The sequence below is a fragment of the Carlito syrichta genome, unplaced genomic scaffold, assembly GCF_000164805.1.
Source record: "Carlito syrichta isolate Samal-C Ts95f unplaced genomic scaffold, Tarsius_syrichta-2.0.1 Scaffold312243, whole genome shotgun sequence".
Taxonomy (NCBI): Eukaryota; Metazoa; Chordata; class Mammalia; order Primates; family Tarsiidae; genus Carlito; species Carlito syrichta.
In genome coordinates, this window is record NW_007256339.1 from 453452 (window position 1) to 478496 (window position 25045).

A 25045-nucleotide genomic window follows, 5' to 3' on the forward strand; every position below is an offset into this window, starting at 1 on the left:
TTTTTTGAGTTGGAGTCTCACTCTGTCGCCCAGACTGGAGTGCAGTGGCCGCTCCTGGCCACCACAGTCTCGACCTGCAGGGTTCTGGCGATTCTTCTGCCTCAGCCTTCCAAGTAGCTGGAACTACAGGTGTGCGCTACCACGCCCGGCTAGTTTTTTTAAAAAAAATTATTGTAGAGATGAGGTCTTGCCAAGTTGCCCGGGTGGGTCCTGAACCCGCAGGGTCAGGCAATTCACTCACCTTGGCCTCCCAAAGTGCGGGATTACAGGCTGAGCCACCAAGCCTGGACCTCCCCTTTTTTTTTTTGAGTCAGATTCTCACTCTGTCACCTAGACAGGAGTACTGTGGCACACTCACGGCCCCCATAGCCTCAACATCCTGGGCTCAGGTGATCCTTCTGCCTCAGCCTTCCAAGTAGCTGGAACTACAGGTGAGTGCCACCATGTCTGATTAATTTTTTTATTTACTGTGGAGACAAGGTCTTGCCAAGTTGCCCAGACTAGTCTTGAACCCCTGGGCTTAGGCAATCCTCTCACATTAGCCTCTCAAAGTGCTGGGATTACAGAGGTGAGTTACTACACCCAGCTTGAAAGATTTATTTATAAAAAGAGAAAAATGGATAAAAATTTAAATTATTATCCAAGGCAAGGGGGAAGAGGGTTAGAGAGACAGACGTGAAAGTATTACTGACAACTAGGAAAGCAGGAAGTGGGACACCCTTTCTTTAATGTTCTTTATTAAATTTTCAGTTCAATCTGTTTTGCCTTCGGTACCTTATAGTTTATTCTTCATTTCTAAGATGAAGGTACCTTTTTCTTCAATTTCTTTCCCAAGTTAGGTCAACTCTCATATCACCTGGTCTTTCTGTTCATTTAGTTCTGAGTTTTTGATTCAAGGTGATTTTTACTTATCTGTAAATGCTTATTTTAGGATGTTTAAAATTCAAGTTTGGGAATGTTCAGTTATAGTTTCTTCTGCATTGCAGGAAGAATTTGGGGGAAGAATTTTCATAAGCTTAAGTATTTTGATTCTCATTGTCTTTGTTCTTTTATCAGCTTTATGTAAATGCTGACTTTCTTTTTTATGTATTTAGTACACAATATCTTCTCTGGGGGTACTGTATACAATCTGCATTTTAGTATTATATACTAAAAACTATATATAGGCAGGAGAGGAGTCTAGAGTGGCTAACTAGGTTTCTTAATTTAAGAGTACCCTCTTCTGTTGCAAAGTGCAGTTTCTTTAACTGAAGCATTCTTTGTGTATATGGAAAGATGGGGGTGAAAGGGTGTGGCAGGAAAGGGTGTGGTAGAAATTGTTGTATCTAGTGTTTGTGATTTTGTAGGGCTTTTTTTTTTGAGTTGGAGTCTCACTCTTGTCACTCAGGATGGAGTGCAGTGGCATGCTCATGGCCAGTGCAGCCTAGACCTGCTGGGTTTAGGTGATCCTTCTGCCTCAGTCTTCCAAGTAGCTGGAACTAAAGACACACACCACCATGCCTGGCTAGTTTTTGTGATTTATTGTAGAGACAAGGTCTCACCAAGTTGCCTAGGCTGGTCTCGAATCCCCAGGCTCAGACAATTCTCTTGCCTTAGTCTCCCAAAGTGCTGGGAGTACAGGCCCGGCCTTTTTTTAAAAAAAATAGGGATGGGGTCTTGCTGTGTCTCCCAGACTAGAGTGCAGTGGCATGATCATAGCTCACTGCAACCTCGACTTCCTGGGCTCATGTGGTCCTTCTGTTTCAGCCTCCCAAGTAGTTAAAATTGCAAGCGTGCACTACCACGCTGGGCTAATTTTTTCATTTTTTTGTATAGACGGGGTCTTGCTATGTTATCCAGGCTGGTTTCAAACTCCTGGACTCAAGTGATCTTCCCCGTTCAGTCTCTTAAAGTGTTGGGATTGCAGGTGTGAGCTGCTGTGTCTAAGCAGGTCTCTTATTTTTCTCTCTTGCTTCTTTTCTTTCTTGTCACAATAAAGTCTCCCTCATATAATTAGAAGTTAGCAGCATTCTCTGCCTTCTACTTATGCTGTGCATAGGAGAAAATAGGTGGCTTTGCTTTTCCTTCTGTAAATTTGCTTGATTTTTGTAGAATGTGTGAAGAGATGTTGACTTAAGTGGCCATAATTACTCTACTGGACCATGGAAATAATCTATCCCATACACTAGACGCAAGGCTCTATCAATGTCAGGCAGAATACATACAACAGGCTCTTTGGACCAGACTGATTCTGGTCACTAAGTGTGAGTAAGAAACACTTAAGGTTGTATTTCAGAATCTACTTGGAAATCAGCCCTCTTGGCTAGAATCTTATCTGTGTTACCCAGACTTCTTATCCATTTTCATTTCTATTTTGGATTGTAATCTCATTAAAGGCAAGAGGATACAGACAGTAGTAACACTAGCGACTTTGCTTAAAATTCCACACAGTAATTCCACTAGAACAGAGTTTCTCAACCTCAGCACTATGCCACTTTGAACTGGATAATTTTTTGTTGTGGGGGCTATCTTGTGCACCGCAGGATGTTTTTCAGCACCCTGGCTTCTACCCACTGGATAGATGCCAGTAGCATCCCTTTCTCCTCGATTGTGACAACCCAAAAAATATTCCCACACATTGTCAAATGTTCCCTGGGGGACAAAATCATCCAGGTTCAGAACCACAAAGCAGGAAGGTGAGTTCAGGGCATTATTAAACTTAAGACGTTGAAGAGTTATTAAGCAGCAAGACATTGAAAGGGGTTTGCTAGGCCAAGTGTGGTGGCTCATGCCTATAATCCCAGCACTTTGTGAGTCTGAGGCAGGAGAACCACTTGAGGTCAGGAGTTTGAAACCAGCTTGGGCAACATAGAAAGACCTTGCCTCTACAAAAAAATTTTAAAAAATCAGCTGGGCCCGGTGGTACCTATAGTCCTTGCTACTTGGGAGGATCATCATCTGAGTCCTTGCTACTTGGGAGGTTGAGGCTGTGGTGAGCTGTGATCATTGTGCCTGGGTGACAGAGTGAGACTACGATTCACACAAAAAAAAAGAGAGAAAGAAAGAAAAGAAAAAAGCCTGCTGATGAGAATAGACATGAAAAGGGCAAGCAGAATCTCCAATGCTTAGGGTTTAAGCAAAAAGAAGGAAACTACTTTAACAATTACAGTACGGTCTCATGTTTTTTAATGAGGAAGAAATGTGAGTTCCCAGAGATGGTATCTCATATACAGGAGAGTGAAGATCCTTAAACAGTGCAGAGGGTGTGTATTTGGTTGAGGAAGGGGGACCTACTGCAAACTTCTAAGCGACATCAATATGAGACAAGAAAACCTCTGTAGGAGTCACTAGATGTACCTAGAGAAAACTCAGAACAGGCAAAACTTCCTTTATTTTTGAGTTGGAATTTCACTGTCACCCAGGCTGGAGTGGGGTAGCATGCTCACAGTCACCGTAGCCTCAACATGCTGGGCTCAGGTGATTCTTCTACCTCAGCCTTCCAAGGAGCTGGAACTACAGGAAAGCGCCACCACGCCCAGCTGATTTTTTTGACTTATTGAACAGACAAGGTCTTGCCAAGTTGCCCAGGCTGGTCTCGAAATCCTAGGCTCAGGCAGTCCTCTCGCCTCCACCTCCCTAAGTGCTGGGATTACAGGTGTGAGGCACTGCACCCGGCTTGGAATAGGCAGAACTTTCAAAATCAAAAAGCTCTAGGTAGGAATAAGGGCTCTAATGTGCTCAGGATAGAGATTGAGGGCAAGACTGAATTAAGACATAAATCTAGCTCTGCAGATCTTCAAAGACATCTGTAAACTTTGCACACAGTGAAATCCACAAGGGCTTCCCAGGTGGAGTTTCACTTACTTAACTTCCTTCTGTGGAACTCCAAATTTATTCTTCTTGCACAGGACCTGACCATGGTAAAGTCCCATCAAGGCCTTTGATTCTTTGGTCATTGCAAGCTCTCCAAATTTCTGAAAAGTAAAGGAGAAAAAGAGAAGGTAGAACTTCACAGTCTAGGTGAGATGAATTCCTTCACCTCAGGTCTCTGCAGAACTAAGGTAACACACGCAAACCTTCAGTTCCTCAGGTGGGGGTCTGAATGGTGCCTGTGCTGCAGACGTCTATTTCTCATTCATGTATCTTTAGTCTTCTCATCTGGAGAACACCCTGACTACTGCTCTGAAAAAAGTTTTGGATATAACTAAGCTCTCAGATCGTTTACATTAGAGGTGTGATAACCTTTTTCATAGAATGAGCCTTAAATGAGCCTTCAAAATCATCTCAAAGCAATCCTCTCGTTTTAAAGACTGGGAAGAGGAGGCCCAGAGAAATTAAGTGACTTTGTTCAAAGCCATACTGCTTCAAAGTGGCAGAAATGAAACTTGAACCCAAACAGTAAGACTTCTTTTTTTTTTTTTTGAATTGGAGTCTCATTCTGTTGCCCACCCTGGAGTGCAGTGGCACAGTCACCAACCACCCCAGAGTCAACTTGCTGGGTTCTGGCAATCCTGCCTCAGCTTTCCAAGTAGCTGGAACTACAGGCGCATGCTACTATGCCTGGCTAATTTTTTTAATTTATTATAGAGGTGAGGTCTTGCCAAGTTGACCAGGCTAGACTTGACCCTGCAGGTTCAGGCAATCCAGTTGCCTTGGCCTCCCAAAATGCCGGGATTACAGGCTGAGCCGCGGAGCCTGGTCAACAGTTAGACTTCTAACTCCAGTTCTTTTTCCACTCTAGCAGGCTGCCCCACATGATACCTAATACTTCAAAAAGTATCACAACACTTGCGGAGAATGAGTCTCAAGCATAAGATTCTGAGTCTGGGTCTGACAGAATTTGGTTTGGATTCTGGCTCTGCCACTTCCCCATTGTGAAGCTTTCTTGGGGAAAAATAATATCTATTTTATAATATTGTTGTGAGGATTAAATGAGAACACTAGTAAAGTGAATAGGGTCTCTTAGCTATTATCAATATTACTGAGATGTACTGATCAGATTATATGGTTACAAAGAACATTTCAAAGGAATCCCTAATAGTACAACAATGTTCCATTGAATCAATGCCTTACTAATCTTGATACAGCATGTTCTAGCCAATAAACCAATGATTTTCAAAATATCAAAGATATTTCCATGGTCATAAATTTAATGGGTTGTGATAAGCATTATATCAATTAAAAAATAGATTACATAAAGAATACTGAGTACAGTGCACACAATGAGGACCATGAATGATCATGAAACGTATGCTTCAATTTTTCTGTACATATGTTTATGTATACCTGGTATGATATTTTTAAAAAAATCAGAAATGTATAATAAACAATCTATTACATGAAATGTTTTTCTGGTATCTGTTCTGAGCACTTCAGATATTTTTTGTCCTCTTACAGGTTCAGCATTCCTAATTCAAAAATCTGAAATCCAAAATGTTCTAAAATCTGAAAATTTTTGAATGCCAACATAACACAACAAGTAGAAAATTACAGGCACAGTGGCTCAAGCCTATAATCCCAGAACTTTGAGAAGCCAGGCAAGAGGATTGCCTGAGTCTAGGGATTCGAGACCAGCCTGGGCACATGGATGATCTCTACAATAAATTAAAAAATTAGCTGGGCGTGGTGGGGCACGCCAGTAGTTCCAGCTACTTGGAAGGTTGAGGCGGAAGGATTGCCAGTGCCCAGCAGGTCGAGGCTGTGCTGGCTGTGAGTATGCCACTGCACTCCAGCCTGGGCAACAGAGTTAGACCCCAACACAAAAAAAAAAAAAAGAAAAAGAAAATTACACATCTAGCCTTATGTGACATGTTGCAGTCAAAATTACGTTTCATATATAAAACTATTAAAAATTACCTTTAGGTTATGTGTATGAGGTGTATATGAAATGTAAATAAAGTTCATATTTAGACTTGGGTCCCATTCCCAAGATCTCTCATTATATGTATATACAAATACTCCAAATTTTGAAAAATATGAAATCCAAAACATTTCTGGTCCCAAACACTTAAAATAAGATACTCAACCTGTATCACAGAGCAATCATTCTTGGTTGCTTAAAACTTAAGAACAACCCAAGCCACATAAATTGGCAATAACATCAACTTGCTAGAAAAGTAGAAGGAATGAGACTGGTTCATATATCCCTTCTATCTTTGTCTTTTTCTGAGTACAACACTTTCTTTCATTTTCTAATTCACCAAAAAGAGGTGGGCTTCAAAGTTTCCTCTCTAGGGCTTAAAAAAAAAATTTTTTTATCAATGTATTAATTTTGTTTTGACAATACCAGCCCAATTGAACAAAAAATGCCCAGGGCATTCATTTTGAAAGGTTAACCTGCTCTTGAAAGGGTAACTTTTGCAAAGTTTTGAACATTTTCTTCTTTTTTCAGCCTTATACAGAGTATTGGATCTTTGGTTTCCTATAACTCATGATAAAATATTGAAAGGAAATAACTTTACCTGAGATTCAGAGAGATAACCAGCATCGGTCCCTTGCTCGATTCCAGTTTTTACCACCTGAAAGAAAAGAAAAAGGCTTTGACAGTCTGTACAATAATGCTAAAAAATCACCAGTGTTGTTAGCTCTCAGAGAGTAAGCCAAAAGTCTAGAGTGGGGTGAGAACGAGAAGAGAACTGAGTGCCTGGTTGCTCTAGATGGACTTAATTCTCCATCTGTGAGGTTACTGCTAGAACCTGCCATAAAATGGAACTAGAAAGAAAGAGAAAGCTTAAATTACTCTTCCAGCTTCCTTCCTGTTCTTCAAAGGTAGGAGATCCTCAACTTCCACTTCCAGCCCTTTCCTTTCTCCACGTGTTCTTACTTAATGTGTGATCTAGTTTATCATACTAATCTTAAACTCCATGAAACTCAATTTAACATTTGGGGTAAGTACTATCCTAAGTACAATGGCAAGTATAAAAAATGAAAAAATGACCCTTTACTCAATCACCATAATTTATGAGACTGACAAATTAGAACATACACATACACACAAATAACCAAATCGATCTCCCTAATTCGGACTTTTCCTCCTAAACTGTTATTGCTTGAATTTCCTGTAATAGCTAAATTCAACATATCTGAACTTAACTCATAATTTCTCTTTAGGAAGTCTCTTGCTACTTTCACATATTTTACTCTTCTATCTCTGGGTCTTATTCAAACTTCAAACCTGAACTGTCAAGACAGCTTGCTCTACTTTGACCCGTCTTCTAATCCGTTTTTACCCACTACCGTGACAGTGGTTCTCTCTACTGTCTATATCAGACAAAAGTAAAATTTCTCAGTTTATTTCTGCCAACCTTCTAAAGTCTAGCTTCAATCTGCCTTTCTTTAGACTGGTATCTCCCTAGTCCCCTACAAAAATGGTCTCACTAAATGCTCCTGGAAGAGCCTCATGTTTTCCACTTCTGTAACTTTGCTCAAAATTCCTACCCCACCTAGCACTACTTTCCCTTCAACTATCCTCCACCTGTTTTTCAGGGTGCAGGTCAGCTCCCACAAGGATCTTCCTGATCTCTTTGGCTCAGGCGATTATTCCTTCTTCTGTGCATCTAACTTTTTTCCCATCCCAATTGTCTGGCATTACTCTTATGCTGCCTTATGTCTCCTATACTGTTGGTTATCTGCTTACCACATGCATGTGTCAAATCTCCACAGTTCAGTCTGTGAGATGAATGCACTTTGGTGTCTTCCATTCAAAATATATTTGTTGACTGACCTATGATGCAATTCTGATGTCTTTAATTAGAAACTCTTTTAATCTTTAACTTTCCAAACAGAAAAGTTCTAAGTTTAAAGTCCTACCATTAGATCGAGATTTCTTCACTTCTGTGATCATTTTTTTTTTTTTTTTGAGTTGGAGTCTCACTCTGTCGCCCAGACTGGAGTGCAGTGGCTGCTCCCGGCCACCGCAACCTCGCCTGCTGGGCTCCGGCGATCCTTCCGCCTCAGCCTTTCAAGTAGCTGGAATTACAGGCATGCGCTACCACGCCCGGCTGATTTTTTGATTTATTGTAGAGATGAGGTCTCGCTGCCCAGGTGGGTCTCGAACCCGTGGGCTCAGGCAATCCACTCACCTCAGCCTCCCAAAGGCGCAGGATTACAGGCTGAGCCACCGAGCCCAGCTTGTGATCATTTTAATTAACCTCTTTGATCTTTTGCAAAATTTCTCTACATTATTACATCCTTTTTAAAATTACAGTAATGAAGAAGTCCTTGAGGGATTTGAAGTACTGACAATGATTTTGACTATGGACAGAATACAGTCATCAATTTTGTTTAAACTAACTCTTGATTAATGCCCAATATTTTACTGGCTTTGTTACACTGATATGACTGAGGTTCCTTTCCTGGATTTAAACTCATCAACCAATGAGTATGTCCAACACCAATTTTCCCCAAATATATCACTTTATATGAGTCCTTAAAGCTTGCTATGATGCTCTTCCCTTATTTTTGGTAAGCACTTTGAGAGCAGAATTAAGAAATTTAGCACTGAACATACATGGTCTGGAATGGTAATAGAGGATTGCTCTATGTACAGGGAGAAAATATGAGAAAGGTGGGACTGTAGGGTGAGACTCACATCGATTATTTTCAGAGGTGCAGGATAAAGGCCTTTGGTCTGCTTTCGCACTTTTTCTTCCACCTTTTTGTAAATCTGTTGCCTGACAAATGGAATAGTCAGGGCATACGCTGTCAACTCTGTAAGGTAAAATGCTTTTAGATATTTACTAGAAAGAGCCTAGACTCTCTTGCTAGTTTGTTCTGTAAATTCCATAAAAATGCAGTAATTCAAGCTACCTGAAAGAACTGCTCTTTATTTTGATACACACAATGTAAATTTCAACTTAAATACTTCTTTAAACATATTTTACTTAGTTGATAAATGCTAAAGCTGGGCCTTGGGTACATGGGTGTTTATTACACTGTTTGACTATTCTACTTTTGTACTGATGTTCAAAATTTTTCAAAATAAAAAGTTTTTAACTGACTAATGTAAGGTAGAGGATGATCCTACAGCAGGGTTGTTATATCCCTTAAGGCAGACCTTATGCTTTGAGTAAATAATGCATTTATTTTTTCCTCATTTTGAATCTATAGCAAATAAAATTAAATTCCCAGGAAAGAAGCTTTGCCTTTGCTCTTTAACAATGACACTCACTTTCCATCAATCCCTTGTCTCTCTTTGGGGAGATTGTCTTATCAGCTAGTCCTTTGGCAAAAGAAACTGCAACTTCTTCTAGATATTCAATTGTCCGTTCTTCTGCAGGTTTTAATCCTGGTCCTGTAATAATGAACACAACAAACATGAATGCGAATTAGATTGAGACCAGTCCCAGGTAGGCAAAAAACTATGTGCCATGATGTTTCGTACCTAAGGTACTTCTATGGAGAAGAGGGTCTGCAGCAAATATGCAACTGATTACCCAGTCAAGTGCTTTGTCAGATTTTAAACCTGGCTTTGGGGAGAAGATTAAAGAGCTATGCTCAAAAAAAAGGCTGGGCTTGGTGGCTCAGCCTGGAATCCTAGCACTTTGGGAGGTCGAGGTGAGTGGATCGCCTGAGTCCGTGGGTTCGAGACTTACCCGGGCAACTTGGTGAGACCTCATCTCTACAATAAGTCAAAAATTAGCTGGGCAAGGCAGTGTGCGCCTGTAGTTCCGGCTACTGGAAAGACTGAGGCAGAAGGATCACTGGAGCCCAGCAGGTTGAGGCTGCGGTGGCTGGGAGCGTGCCATACCGCACTTTAGCCTGGGCGACGGAGTGAGACTCCAACTCAAAAAAAAAAAAAAAAAAGAAATCAAGAAATAGAACTTACATGGCTGTGAAAACAGACATCTCCCAGACTCTCAATCAAAAGTCTACAAGAGTCACACTGGAGGAGGTGGTTAGAATCAAAAAGCAATTTCACTCAGTATTGTACTCAAAAAACAAAAACCCAAGAGAGGGAGGAGCCCACAACAAATATACAACCAATCTCCCTTAAGACATTTGCTTTACTTTGAACCTGTGTAGGGATGGAGTAAAAAGAACTAAGTCTCAAAACTTCTGAACTGAAAAAGTATACAGTGTCCACAAAAATCCTAATGCAGTTCTAATCCTGAAGGGAGGCCTAGGCAACTGGAATCTGTGGAGTAGAACATTGGAGAGCAGTTGCCACTCAAAAGGAGATTTCCAGAGGTCTAAAGAGGGGAGCCTTGAAACTTTGGCCAAGTATTGTCCTGCTCATGCATGAGAGGAAACTATCCAAGGCCAAGTAAAGAACCACCATCAACGGATGAAAAAAAGTAAAGAAAAAAATGACCCATAGCCAGGAAAAAAATCAACTGATAGAAACAGCAACAGAAGTGAAAAAAATGAAAGAATAAGCAGATATGATATGAAAAAGTCTATTGCAAATTCATGCCATATGTTTAAGAAAGTAGAGAAAAACAATGAGAAGAAATCAAAGATATAAAAGTGAATCAATCCCAGTTGCTCAGGAGGCTCAAGTGGGAGGATCACTCGAGCCCAGGAGTTCAAGATCAGCCTGGGCAACATAGCAAGACCTCCATCTAAAAATTAAAAAATAAATAAATAAAAGTGAGTCAAATGTTACATCTAGGATAAAACAACAACAACAACAATACACAGGATTGAATTGGATTAACAGTAGATTATATACTGAAGAAGAAAAGAACAGATGGGCTTGGTTTTTATCTTTACAAAGGATAACAAGTACAAAAATGGCAAATATGTAGGTAAACAGAAAAAAGATCTCTTTCTCATTTTAACATTTCTTTAAAATATAATTATCTATAACAAAAATACCAATATACTGGGGAATTTATAACATATGCAAATGTAAAATACATTACAATAACAGCACAAAGGATGGGGAAAAATGAATATATACTCTTTTAAGTTAACACATGGCAATAGAAATATCCAGAATGAAAGAAGATTGAAAACAAACAACCCAGAGTTTCATTTTTTGGAAAATATCATGTGACCTAATACGTGAAATTGGACTCTCCAAAAAGAGGTGAAAGAGATAGAAAAAAAATTTCTAGTTGATAGAGATAGTCTCACTATGTTGCCGAGGCTGGTCTTGAACTCTGGGCTCAAGCAAATCCTCCTTCCGCGACCTCCCAAACTGCTGGGATTACAGGCATGAGACACCATGCCCAGCAGAAAAACATTTGAAAAAATAACAGCCAAAGAAGTATTTATTTTTGATGAAAACTATAAGCCCACATATTCAAGATGCTCAGTGAACCCCATGCATAACAAATGTTTTTTAAAAAATCCCAGCTGGGTGTGGTGGCTCACAACTGTAATCTGAGCACTTTGGGAGGCTGAGGCAGGAGGATCACTTGAGCCCAGGAGTTCAAGATCAGACTGAGCAACATAGCAAAACCCTGTCTCTACAAAAAATAAACCAATTATTGGCTGGGCATGGTGGCATGCGCTTGCAGTCCCGGCTATTCAGGAGGCAGAGGTGTGAGGACTACTTGAGCCAGGAGTTGGAGGCTGCAGTGAGCTATGATTTCACCACTGCACTCCAGCCTGAGTGACAGAATGAAACCTTGCCAAAAAAAAAAAAATCCCAACAAACCAAGGCACATCATAAACAGATTGCCAAAACCAGTCATAAAGAGAAAACCTAAGCACAGTCAGAGAGAGGAGAAAAACACATTAAATATAGAAGTGCACAGATTAAAATAACAACAGACTTTTCATCGGAAATTATGCAACCATAATACAATGGAGACATTTATAAAGTACCCGAAGAAAACCACTAGCAATCTAGAGTTCTATATCCAGCAAAAATATTTTTGAAAAATGAAGTGGAGCCGGGCTTGGTGGCTCAGCCTATAATCCCGCGCCTTGGGAGGCTGAGGTGAGTGGATTGCCTGAGCCCGTGGGTTCGACACCTGCCTGGACAAGTTGGTGAGATCTCATCTCTACAATAAATCAAAAATCAACCGGGTGTGGTAGCGCATGCCTGTAATTCCGGCTACTTGGAAGGTTGAGGTGGAAAGATCGCAGGAGCCCAGCAGGTCGAGGCCGCAGTGGCTTGGGCAACAGAGTGAGACTCCAACTCAGAAAAAAAAAAAATAAGAAAAATGAAGTGGAAAATGGATTTTGACAGACAAATGAAAAGCTAAGAGAATTAATTGCCAGCAGTCCTACACTACAGAAAACATTAGAGGAAGTTCTTCAGGTTGCAGGAAAGCCAAATCAGATGGGCTTGGTTTTTATCTTTACAAAGGATAACAAGTACAAAAATGGCAAATATGTAGGTAAACAGAAAAAAGACCTCTTTCTCATTTTAACATTTCTTTAAAATATAATTATCTACAACAAAAATACCAATATACTGGGGAATTTATAACATATGCAGATGTAAAATACATTACAATAACAGCACAAAGGATGGGGAAAAAAGAATGTATATTCTTTTAAGTTTCGACGTTACATGTGAAATGATATAGCAATTGAAAACAGACTGTGATATGTTAAGATATACACTGTAAAGCCGGGCTCAGTGGCTCAGCCTGTAATCCTGCGCCTTGGGAGGCTGAGGTGAGTGGATTGCCTGAGCCCATGGGTTCGAGACCCACCTGGGCAACTTGGTGAGACCTCATCTCTACAATAAATAAAAAAATTAGCTGGGTGTGGTAGCGCACGCCTGTAGTTCCAGCTACTTGGAAGGCTGAGGCAGTAGGATTGCCGGAGCCCAGCAGGTCGAGGCTGCGGTGGCCGGGAGTGGCCACTGCACTCCAGTCCAGGTGACAGAGTGAGACTCCAACTCAAAAAAAAAAAAAAAAAGATATACACTGTAAACCCCAGAACAACCATTAAAAGGGAAAAGCAAAGTAAAAGGCCAGTAATGATAAAAAGTGATTAATCCAGAGGTAGGCAAGAAAAAGAGAGAAAAACATATGGGACAAATAGAAAACAAGTGCCATCAAAGGAAGTTGAAAGGCCACAGCCATCTTGGTGTATTGCAGAGGAAGGTTTTCAAAAGGCTTGAGGAAATTGGAATGTTAAGTGGATTTATCAGGAAGGACCTGCTTGGTCATCCTGGAAGCGTCAGAGAACATACTTTTCACCAGCACTAGGTCTAGTAAGCAGAAGTGTAAATTGAATCACCCTCAATTTGTGAGGCAAGGCCCAGCATCCTTGCTCTGTGGCTGCTCTTCTATGTAGGTCATAATTTATAGTAGGAACTGCTACCATCAACTGGGATCCCTAAATGAAATGGGGATAAGGGGATCCCAGGTGGCAGGGGCCAAATAGCAGTACTTAAATGCCAAATCAAGGTGGGCTTGGTTACCGTAATAGATAGTGGAGCCAAAGCAGTAATCAGAATAGTCTGACTTGCAGAGACCTATGGCGCTGGCTAGTTGATCATGGTGTCCCTAGAAAAGAAATAGATGGGTAGTCTACTCAATTTTTACTTGACTTGTATAAGCAGAAGAACTCTAGGTCTAGTAAGCAGAAGTGTAAATTGAATCACCCAAAGAGAGCCACGGCCCCTTAATCAATTCCTAGAAATAAGCTAGTTTATAGACTCAGAATCTCCTGAACGAAAGAGAAGCCGTGTCTCCTTCACATTTTAATGTTTTTCTTCCAGCCTTCCCCAATGGGACCTATGACCATTTGCTTTGGTATAGGGTGATGGGTCCCCCACCATGTTATTTAAGGGTATATATCTACTGGTTGAGCCCTGAAGGCCAGGCAGTGAGCCAAGGCCATGGTGCCCAGCAGTGGAGCAGATGCCTTTGAGCCTAATGGGGAACATACCAAGCAAAACAGTCTCATTGCACACACACCAAGTAGGCAAAGAGTCATAAAGTTAGCTTAAAAACAGCTTAGAGATAGAGGACAGGGCAAATCTCCAGAGCTGTCCTGGAGTGCCCCTTACGTGAATCCTAATAAACTCATCTACTTGTTAAGTTGGACTTGTCTGAGTCATTCTTGCCTCTTGGCTCCTTCCCAGTTGGTGGGGGAATGTTCTATACAGTCTTAGGTTTTTCTCTGTCACTTGGGGAAAGGGATCAGACTTTTTGGGGATTACTAGACACTGGTTCTGAACTGATGCTAATTCTAAAAGACCCAAACATTGCTGGGGTCCACTAGTCAGAGCAGGGACTTATAAAAGTCAAGTGATAAATGGAGTTTTAGCTCAGGTCTATCTCACAGTGGGTTCCTGAGCTCGTCCTGTGGTTATTTCCCTAATTCCAGAATACATAATTGTAATAGACATACTCAGCAACTAGCAGTAGCCCCATATTAGTTCCTTAATTTGTGGAGTAAGGGCTATTATGGTAGAAAAGGCCACATGAAAACTACTAAAACGGCTTCTACCTAGAAAGTAGTAGACTAAAAGTAACACCATAATCCTGGAAAAACTGCAGAGATTAATGCCACCACCAAGGACCTGAAGGATGCAGGGGCAGTGATTCAGCCCCAGTCAATTGAACTATTTTGGCCTGTACAGAAAATAAGTGGATCTTATAGAATGACTGGATTATTGTAAACTTAATCAGGTGGCACCTGCAACCGTAGCTGGTGTCTAGATGCAGTTTCATTGCTTGAGCAAATTAACACACCCTCTTGTTCCTGGTATGCAGTTATTGATCTAGCAAATGCTTTTTTCTCCTCAATACCTATTAGTAAAGGCTACAAGCAGCAGATTGCTTTCAGCTGGCAAGGCCTGCAATATACCTTTAATGTCTTACCTTAGGGGTGGGTACATCAACTCTCCAGCCATACAGCATAATTTAAACCACAGGAACCTTGACTGCCTTTCCCTTCCACAAGACATCATACTAGTTCATTGCACAGTGATATTAAGCTGAAAGGATCTGGTGAGCAGGAAGTACTAATTACTCTAGACATACTGGTAAGACATTTTGTGTCAGAAGGTGAGAAATAAATGCCACAAAAATTCAGTCTTCCACCTTAGTGAAATTTCTAGGGATCCAGTGGCATGGGGCATGCAAAGATATCCCTCCAATGGTAAAGGGCAAATTGCTGCATCTGGCCCCTCCTACCACAGAAAAATAGGCACAACACCTAGTGGGTTGCTTCAGATTTTGGAGACAACAATTACTCATTTGGGTGTGCTACTCCAGCCCATTTCCTGAGTAGCCAAAAAAAGCTGCTAGTTTGAAAAGGGCCGAGAACAAGAGAAGCTGTTTTGCCATTTAGGCCACAAGATTCAAAGCTGATGGTGCTTGAAGTGTCAGCAGCAGATAAGGATACTAAGTGGAGCCTTAGAATCATAGTGCAGATCCTTAGGATTGTGAATAGAGCCCACCATCCTCTGTGAATAACTATTCCACTTTTGGAAAACAGTGTTTGGCTTGTTATTGAGCCTTGGTAAAGATGACATGAACTATCATGAAATGGATATTGTGTGACCCACTAAGACATAAAGTGGGGAGTGCACAGCAACATGCCACTATCAAATGGAAGTGGTATATATGAGATTGGGCTTGAACATACCCTAAAGGCACAAGTTGCATAGGAAGAGGCCAAAATTCCCATGGTCCTTATTCCTCCTTTACTCTCCCAGCTTACACCTATGGCCTTTTGGGGAGTTCTCGATGGCTAGTTGGCTGGGGAAAAGATGACTCAGGCCTGGTTTACACAGTTCTGTGTGGCAGGCAGGTCCCACCTATAAGTGGACAGCTGCAATACCACAGTCTCTTTCTGGGACATCCCTGAAGGACAGTGGTAAAGGGGAGCCTCACATTGGACAGTAGTGTGAGAAGTGCATCTGGTTGTTCATTCTGCCTGGAAGGAAAAATGGCCTGAGCTAAGGGTCTATACTGGTTCAAGATTTGGCTTGATGGTCAGGAACTTAGAAGGAACACATGAAAAATCAGTGGTAAGTGTTAAGGGCTGAACTGTGTTCCTCCCAAAATTCAGATGTCGAAGCCCTAATCCCTAGTATCTCAGAATGTGTATTTGTGTATTTGAAGACAGGAGCTTTAAAGAGGTGATTAAGTTAAAATGAGGCCATTAGGGTGGGCCCTAATCCAATCTGACTAGTGTCTGAAGAGGAAATTTGGATACACACAAGAGATGCCAGGGATGTATGTGTGCAGAAGACCATGTGAGAACACAGTGAGAAAGCAGCCATCTGCAAGTCAATGAGAGAGGCCTCAGAAGAAACCAAATCTGCTAACAGCTGATCTTAGGCTTCTAGCTTCCAGAACTGTGAGAAAAGTTAAGTTTCTGTCATTTATGTCACTCAGTCTGGTATTTTGTTATGGCAATCCTATAAACTAATACACAAGAACACCTGGGGAATAGATATGTAGATAGAGCTCTCTGACAGGCAAACACTGTGAAAATATTTGTGTTCCATGTGAATGCTCACCAAAAGATGACTTCAGCAAAGGATTTCAATGATTAAGTGGATGGGATGACCCGTTCTGTGGAAACCAGTCAACCTCTTTTCCCAGTCACTCCTAGTGGCTATGATGGCAGGTAGAGAGGTCACGCACGGGCTTTGCAATGCAGACTTCCACTTACCAAGGCCAATCTGGCTCCAGTCACTGTCAAGTGCCAAACCAGCCAGCAACAGAGGCCAACACTGAACCCCTCAAATGGAGATTCCCCAGGGTAACTGGAAAACTACCTGGTGGCAGGTTGATTACTGTCCACTGCAGTGCTTTGGTTCTTATCAGAATGGACACTTACTGTGGATATAATTTTGCCTTGCTGGCATGCACTGCTTCTGCTAATTTGCTGGCATTTGATGCCTTATCCACCATCACAGGACTCCACACAGCACTGCTTTTGATCAAGGAGCAATGCTTCTGCTAATTTGCTGGCATTTGATGCCTTATCCACCATCACAGGACTCCACACAGCATTGCTTCTGATCAAGGAGCTCACCTCACAGTAAGCGAAGTGCAGCAATGAAGTGCATATGCTGTTAAGTCTGTCTTCAATATGATATTTCTCTGATAGCCAGGATTCATGGGCCCAGGAATCAAGGAGAGCAAGTAGAAATGGTTCTGTTCACTATTACCTCTAGTGACCTAATCTGCCAGCAAAATGTTTGCTTCTTGTCCCTGCAACTTTAGGCTCTGCTTGTCTAGATAATTTAGTTCTAAAGGGACAAATGCTTCCATCAGGAGACACAACAATGATTTCATTGAACTGGAAGTTACAACTGCCATCTGGCCATTTTGGGCTCTTCATGCCTCTGAATCAATAGGCAGAGAAGGGGGTTACTGTACTGCTGGAATATTTAATCCTGATTACCCAAGGGGAAATAGGGTTACTACTACACAACAGGTAAGGAAGAGTATGTTTCATACATGGGAGCGCTCTGAGTGTGTCTCTTAGCACTATATAATCTGTAATTAATCAGTGGAAAACTACAACCCAGTTCACACAGGACTGCCAGTGGCCTAGACCTTTTAGGAATGAAGGTCACTTGACCAAAGAACTATGATCAACTGAGGTACTCCCTGAGGGCAAAGGGAATATGGAGTGGGTAGTAGAAATACTACCCTCCCCACACTAGACTTGGTGTAGAGTCAGAGCATTGCAGTCTCTAAGGGAGTTGCAGTCAAGGACTTGGGTCTCCAGACACAGATTTGCATTCTAGCCCAGATACCTTTATTCCTAGGTCTTTTTACATGGGGCTTTTGGTCGAGACCTTCTTGAAGTGCTTCTGCTGAGGCTTCCTTATTGAGGGAGGAAGGGGGAAATTTTAAAAACACTTTCCCCCAACTCCCAGTCCACCTCACTCCCCTTACCTAGGGTCCCTCAAGCTGTGGAAGCCTTTTGTTCAAGGGTTTTTTAACAGTGAGATGACCTCCACTTGTGTGCTGATCTACCAGACCCTCGACCAGGGCACCATTTCATGGGGAAAATGGTATAGGGAGGAGCTGGTGCTTTCTTTGGTTTCAGCCTTTTGTGTAAACTATCTCATTAAGTGATTAAAGCCTTCACTGATACTTTCATTTTGAGTTGTTGCTTTAATTGGCTATTCTGACTTCATAGGTCAGTTTTCTCCCCAGATCAGCTGAGCTCTTGGCAGAAATGAGTACTGTAATAGTTATGAGTACTTCTTCCTTATTTTTAATGAATGTGTTTATATGTAATTAACCAAATATTTTTTCTTTTCTCTTATCTCCTTATGTATCTAACATGTTATGTATCAGTAGCTAACTTTATAGCACAGCATTTGTGTTATAAGATATCAGAGAAGAATAATGACTTTTACCCAAGGACTCTACTTTTTCTTCTGGGGGAAGGATTAGTGTATTTTTGATTGTATGAAGGATAGTTCCATTATGCTAGGTTGAAGTATGACTCATTATTGCCTTTATCTGGATATTAAGTATGGTTTAAGGAGATGTTTATGGGTGTCAAATTGACAAGGGGTAAACTGTGATAGTCTCTGAGGTGTCAACTTGGCTAGACTATAGTCCTCAGTTATTCAATAAACATTAATCCAGATGTTGCTATGAAGGCATTTTATAAATATGATTGAAGTCCATAATCAACTGATGAATTATCAATATCAGGAATGAAACAGGAGACATCATTACAGAGTACAAAGATATTAACATGGAAGTACTACGAACAGCTTTACTGAAATAAATTTGGCAAATTGGATGAAATGGACAAATTCGGTGAAAGACACAAACTACTACCACTGCCTACTCAAGAGATGGAATAGCCCTCTACCTATTAAGGACATTGAATTCATAGGTAAAAATTTTCCCAGCAAGCTGGGCATAGTGGCTCATGCTTGTAATCCCAGCACTCTGGGAGGCGGAGGTGAGAGGACTGCCTGAGTCTAGTGGTTGGAGACCAGCCTGGGCAACATGGCGAGACCTCGTCTCTACAATAAACAAAAAAATTAGCCAGGCGTGGTACACACCTGTGGTTCCAGCTACTTGGAAGGCTGAGGCAGAAGGATCACCTAGCCCAGTAGGGCGAGGCTGCGGTGGCTGTGAGCGTGCCACTGCACTCCAGCCTGGGCGACAGAGTAAGACACCTACTCAAAAAACAAACAAACCAAAAAAACTTTCCCATCAAAGAAAACTATAAGCCCATGACTTCACTGGTTAATTTTATCAGGTATTTAAGTAAGAAATAAAACCAATTCTACACAAATCTTCCAGAAAATACAAGAGGAAGGAATATTTCCCATTTCCCAATTCATCTTATGAAGACAGCATTACCCTGATACCAACACCAGGCAAAAATATCCTAAGAAAAGGAAATTATCCCTGAGACCTTATCTCTCATGACCAGACAAAAAAATCCTTTGTAACATTTTAGTTGATCAAGACAGCAATTTATAAAAAGGATAACATATCATGATCAAGTAGAGTTCATTCCAAGAAGCAAGGCTGGTTGAATATTCAAAAAATAGTGTAACTGACATTACTAATAGAATTTAAAAATTGAAGAAACCACAATTATCACAGTAGATGCAGAAAAGGCATTTGATAAAATTCAACACCCATTCTCAGCAAATGATAAATAAAAGGGAATTTCTTCAATGTCTTCATATATGATAAAGAATATATATGAAAAACCTACACTAACATCATACTTATTAATGAATGCTTTCCCTCTAAGATTGGGAACAAGTTAACAAAATCTACTTTTACCATTTCTACCCAATATTGTACACAGGTCTTGGCTATTCAGTAAGTCAAGAAAAAGAAAGAAACGGCACCACTAATGAAAAGGAAGAAGCCAAACTGTCTTTATAGATGACATAATTATCTATGTAGAAATTTACAAAAAAGGCTACTATATCTAGTAAATGAGTTTCACAAAACCACAGAATACAAGATCCATACCCAAAAACCAATTGTATTTCTGAGACAGTGTCTTACTCTGTCACCCAGGCTGGAGTGCAGTGGTTTGATCACAGCTCACTGCTGTCTTGATCTCCTGGGTTCAAGAAATCCTCTTACCCCAGCCTCCCAAGTAGCTGGGATTACAGGTATATGCCACCACACCCAGCTAAGTTTTTAAATTTTTTGTAGAGATGGGGTCTTGCTATGTTGCCCATGCTGGTCTCAAACTCCTGGTCTCAAGAGATTCTCCTGCTTCAGCCACTTAGTGTGCTGGGATCATAGGTATGAGCCAGTACTCCCAGTCCAATTGTATTTCCATATACTTGGAATTAATAATGAGAAATTAAAGTAAAAAAGTATGATGGTCTAAAAGTATGAAATATCTAGGTATAGGCCGGGCTCGGTGGCTCAGCCTGTAATCCCAGCACTTTGGGAGGCTGAGGTGAGTGGATTGCCTGAGCCTGCGGGTTCGAGACTCGTCTGGGCAACTTGGCAAGACCTCATCTCTACAATAAATCAAAAAATTAGCTGGGCATGGTAGTGCGCACCTGTAGTTCCAGCTACTTGGAAGGCTGAGGCAGAAGGATCGCGGGAGCCCCGCAAGTTGAAGCTGCGGTGGCCGGAAGCGGCCACTGCACTCCAGTCTAGGTGACAGAGTGAGACTCCAACTCAAAAAAAAAAAAAAAAAAATCTAGGTATAAATTTAACAAAATGTGTGCAAGATGTGTTCACTGAAAAGTAAAAACACTGCTGGGAGAAATTTGAAGACATAAATAAACAGAGAGCTTTACCATGTTCATGGATGAACTGACTCAATGTTTTAAAGATTTCAATTCTCCTCAAATTGACATATTGATTCAATGCAACGCCAATAAAAATCTTGGCAGGTATTTTTGTAGATATGGACAAGCTGATTATACAATTTCTATGCAAAAGCAAAGGAACTAGTATGAACAAAATAATTTTGAAAGGGAACCAAGTTGGAGGACTAATATTGCCTGATTGCAAGATGCACTATAAAAATACAATAATCAAGACAGTATAATATTTGCTTAAGGAAACACATATAGATAACTAGAAATAGAAAATCCAGATTATTGACCCAAACAGATAAGATCAGTTGATTTTTGACCAAGGTTCCAGGTAGTCCACTGGGGAAAGAGCAGTCTTCTAAACAAATGTACCAGGACATTTTGATACCATATACAAAACAAAAGAACAAGACCCTCAATCCTTACCTAACATCATATGCAAACTTGAAACAGATTATGAGTCAAAATACTAGAGTAAATATTGGAAATACTAGGAAACATCTAGAAGAACACATACAAGAAAATCTTTGTAATCTTGAATTAGAAAAAGATTTTTTAGATGCCACACCAATAGCATGAACCAAAACAGACAAACTTGATAAATTGAACTTAACCGTAATTAAGAATTTCTGCACTTATATGGTGAAAAGACAAGCCACAGACTAGAAGGAAATGCTTGCAAATCACTTATTTGATAAAAGACTTGTATCCTGATATACAAAAAATTCTGAAAACTCAGTATGAAAAACAACGTACTCAAACAAAATGAGAAAAGGATTTGAATGCTTTTCCAAAGAAGATATACAGAAGACAAATAAATACATGAAAGAGACTCGATATTTTTGGTGATTAGGGAAATATAATATAAATTTAAATATAAAATATAACTACATTCCTATTACAATGTATAAAATTAAAAAGATTGGGTGCAGTAGCTCGTGCCTGTAATTCTAATCCTTTGGGAGGCCGAGGTAAGATGATTGCTTGAGGTCAGGAGTTTGAGACCAGCTTAGGCAACATAGCAAGACCTCATTTTTACCAAATATCAAAAAAATTACCCAGGTATGGTGGCATGTGCTTGTAGTCCCAGCTACTTGGGAGGCCGAGGTGGGAGGACTGGGGCTGAGCCCAGGAGGTCGAGGCTGCAGTGTGCTGTGATTGTGCCACTGCACTTCAGTTGGGCAACAGAGTGAGACTCTGACTTTAAAAAAAAAAAAAGGCTGGGCACAGTGGCTCATGACTATAATCCTAGTACTTTGGGAGGCTGAGGTGAGAGAATTGCCTGAGCCCACAGGCTCGAGACCAGCCTGGGTAACTTGATAAGACCTCATCTCAACAATAAATCAAAAATTAACCAGGCATTGTGGTGCATGCCTGTAGTTCCAGTTATTTAGAAGGTTGAAAGGTTGAGGTGGAAGGATTGCTTGAGCCCAGTAGGTCGAGGCTGCGGTGGCCATGAGCATGCCACTGCACTCCAGCCTGTATGACAGTGAGACTCCGATTCAAAAAAAGAAAAAAAAATTGATCATGAAAAGTGGTTGGTAACTAGAGCCCTCATACACTGCTGGTAGGAATGCAAGATGGTATAATCACTTTGGGAAAACAGTTTGTCAGAAAAACTAACACATATCTAGCCCAGCATAGTGAAACATACCTGTAATCCCAGCGACTCAGGCGGCTGAAGTGGGAGAATTGCTTGAGCCCAGGAGTTGAGGTCAGCCTGGGTAACATGGCAAGACCCCATCTCTAAAAAAATTTTTTTAATAAAGCGAATATGTATCTATTATATGGGCCAGCCAATCCATACTTCAGTATTTATCCAAATTTCTGTGAAACATATATCTACATAAAAATTGTGGATGAGTTCATAGCAGCTTTATTCAGAATAGCCCCAAATTGGAAACAACTCAAATGTCCATCATTTCGTGAATAGATAAACTATAGTATATTTATATTAAGGAATAAACCTCAGTAATAAGAAGGAGGTTGCAACATGGATGCATCTCAAAAGAATTATGCTTGGGTTTGAGACCAGCCTGGGCAACTTGGCAAGACCTCATCTCTACAATAAATAAAAAATTAGCTGGGTTGGTGGCACAAGCTTGTGGTTCCCACTACTTGGAAGGATAAGGAGGAAGGATCGCCTAAGCCCAGCAGGTGGAGGCTGCAGTGGCCATGAGTATGCCACTGCACTCCAGCCTGGGCGACAGAGTGAGACTCCGACTCAAAAAAAAGAAAAAAGAAAAGCATTACGCTAAATAAAAGAAGGGAAAAAAACCCAAATACCAGATATGGTCTATTTTTTTTTATTGTGGTAGTGTTTACAAAATTCAAAATTTACATTAAAAATCAGCAAATGTATTATTATATAACTATCTCAATAATGCTGGTTTTTAAGAAATTTAGGGTGATAAACACACAACTCAGAATAGTGGTTTTCTTAAATACAAGGAGGCAAAGAAATTATATGGGGAGTAAGCATATCAGTAGATGTCAGTTATTGTTACTATTCTCATGTTGGTTGCTTAATTTATCATATTATTAAAACAGACACAAAAAACCGAGAGTTATGCATGAATAATGATATACGTAATTAAAGAGCAAGAAATAATGACTTGATTGAATTCTATACTCCTGATATTCCAATTATAAAAAAAGTAAAACAGGTGGCCAAGGTGAGAGGACTGCCTTAGTCTACGGGTTTAAGACCAGCCCAGGCAACTTGGTGAGAGCTCATCTCTACAATAAATCAAGAAAAATTAGCTGGGTGTGATGGCATATGCCTTCCAGGAGGAGGGATCACCTGAGCCCTGCAGGTCAAGGCTACGATGCTTGTGAGTGTGCCAGTGCACTCCAGCCGAGGCAATAGAGTAATACTCCAACTCAAAAAAAAAAAAAAAAATAGTAATCAGGATGATGTTGTAAATAATTTAATATTAGCCATTTTAGAAAACTTCACTCCTTAGAATGATAACTCATTTCTTAGGAGTTTGAATTTCACTCTAACAGACTAACTCTTTAAGAAAATAAGTAATTTTACAAGGCCCAATTCTGAGACATGTTAACACTTACCCAGGGGTTCCACCAGTTGGTCAACCAGTCCCATTTTCTTCGCTCTGTCTGCACGAATGTTTCTGCCAGTAAGTATCATGTCAAAAGCAGCAGGAACACCCACCTAACGTGCAAGCAAGTATCAGAGTTTAAGGGGGAAAAACCAGGTAACAAGTATAGTTTACAGAAGCTATCATCTGATCATCAAATAAGCAAATATTAAAATGAGAAAACCAAACCAAATTTTTATGCTATTTACCAATAAGCTATATATAACATACTTATACACATTTGGGATTAAATACTTCTAGCTGAAGCAAAAAATGCCTTTATCTCTTCTTTTAACTCAATACATAAGATTTGTCTTATGGAATTGATAAGATGAAGAATTAATTTCATGTTTCTTAAAATTATACATTTAAATCATTCTGAGTTTCTTCTCTATCATTTATATAATATTTAAAATTTTTATATTAAACTAGTGAAGACTGTGAAATCTAATAGTTTTGACAAAGTTTTTTTTGTGTGTGAGCCAGGGTCTCACTCTGCCACCCAAGCTGGAGTGCAGTGGCACAATCACGGTTCATTGTAGCCTTCACTTCCTGGGCTCAGGTGAACCTTCCTCCTCAGTCTCCTAAGTAGCTGACTACAGGTGCATGCCACCATGCCCAGTCAATTTTTAAAATTTTTTGTAGAGACTAGGTCTCACTATGTTGCTCAGGCTGGTCTCAAACTCCTGTGCTAAGCAATCCTCCTTCCTTGGCCTCCCTAAGTGCTGGGATTATAGGCGTGAGTCACTGTCTGGCAAAGTCTTTAGAAAGAATTTTAGCCTTAACAACAACAACAAAAAAACACAGCTAGGGCTTCTTATATGTGGGACACTAGATAAATGGCTTCCAGCAACATTCAGATATCAACTATAATTTGGAAATTAATAAAAGGAAGAAAGAAACGAAAAAGAAACTCAGCAAATATTTTCTATACACATGGGTACTTATTCATCCTTTCAATAAATTCTCGACATTCCTATGAAGGAATACCCATTATTATTAGAAAACTAACACCATATACACTTTCCTATTTTTCTCTGTGCTCAGTTGTTATCAACTTCCCTGCCAAGAGTTTTTCTGCGGAGCCTTGTGTTCACTGAGGAATTGATAGTGCCAGAAGCTATGAGGTTCAGTGGGCCCCGAGTTTTTTGTTTTTTTTGTTTTTGAGTTGGAGTCTCACTCTGTCGCCAAGCCTGGAGTGCAGTGGCCTCTCCCAGCCACCGCAGCCTCAACCTGCTGGGCTCTGGTGATCCTTCTGCCTCAGCCTTCCAAGTAACTGGAACTACAGGTGCGCGCTACCACGCCT

The 25045-nt window shown here is 40.6% G+C and overlaps 1 protein-coding gene across 3 annotated transcripts in view; it reads right to left on the reverse strand.

Annotated features, from left to right (window-relative positions):
- HADHA (hydroxyacyl-CoA dehydrogenase/3-ketoacyl-CoA thiolase/enoyl-CoA hydratase (trifunctional protein), alpha subunit) overlaps window positions 1-25045 on the reverse strand; it is a 59581-nt gene that overhangs the window by 19189 nt on the left and 15347 nt on the right. For all 3 annotated transcript variants that reach the window (XM_008069864.2, XM_021718494.1, XM_021718495.1), the window contains 5 exons: window positions 23711-23813; window positions 9149-9271; window positions 8570-8688; window positions 6441-6497; window positions 3844-3953 (listed from right to left, as the gene is read on the reverse strand). In XM_008069864.2, coding sequence (XP_008068055.1) covers window positions 3844-3953; window positions 6441-6497; window positions 8570-8688; window positions 9149-9271; window positions 23711-23813 — 512 coding nt within the window. The remainder of the gene's footprint in view (window positions 1-3843; window positions 3954-6440; window positions 6498-8569; window positions 8689-9148; window positions 9272-23710; window positions 23814-25045) is intronic.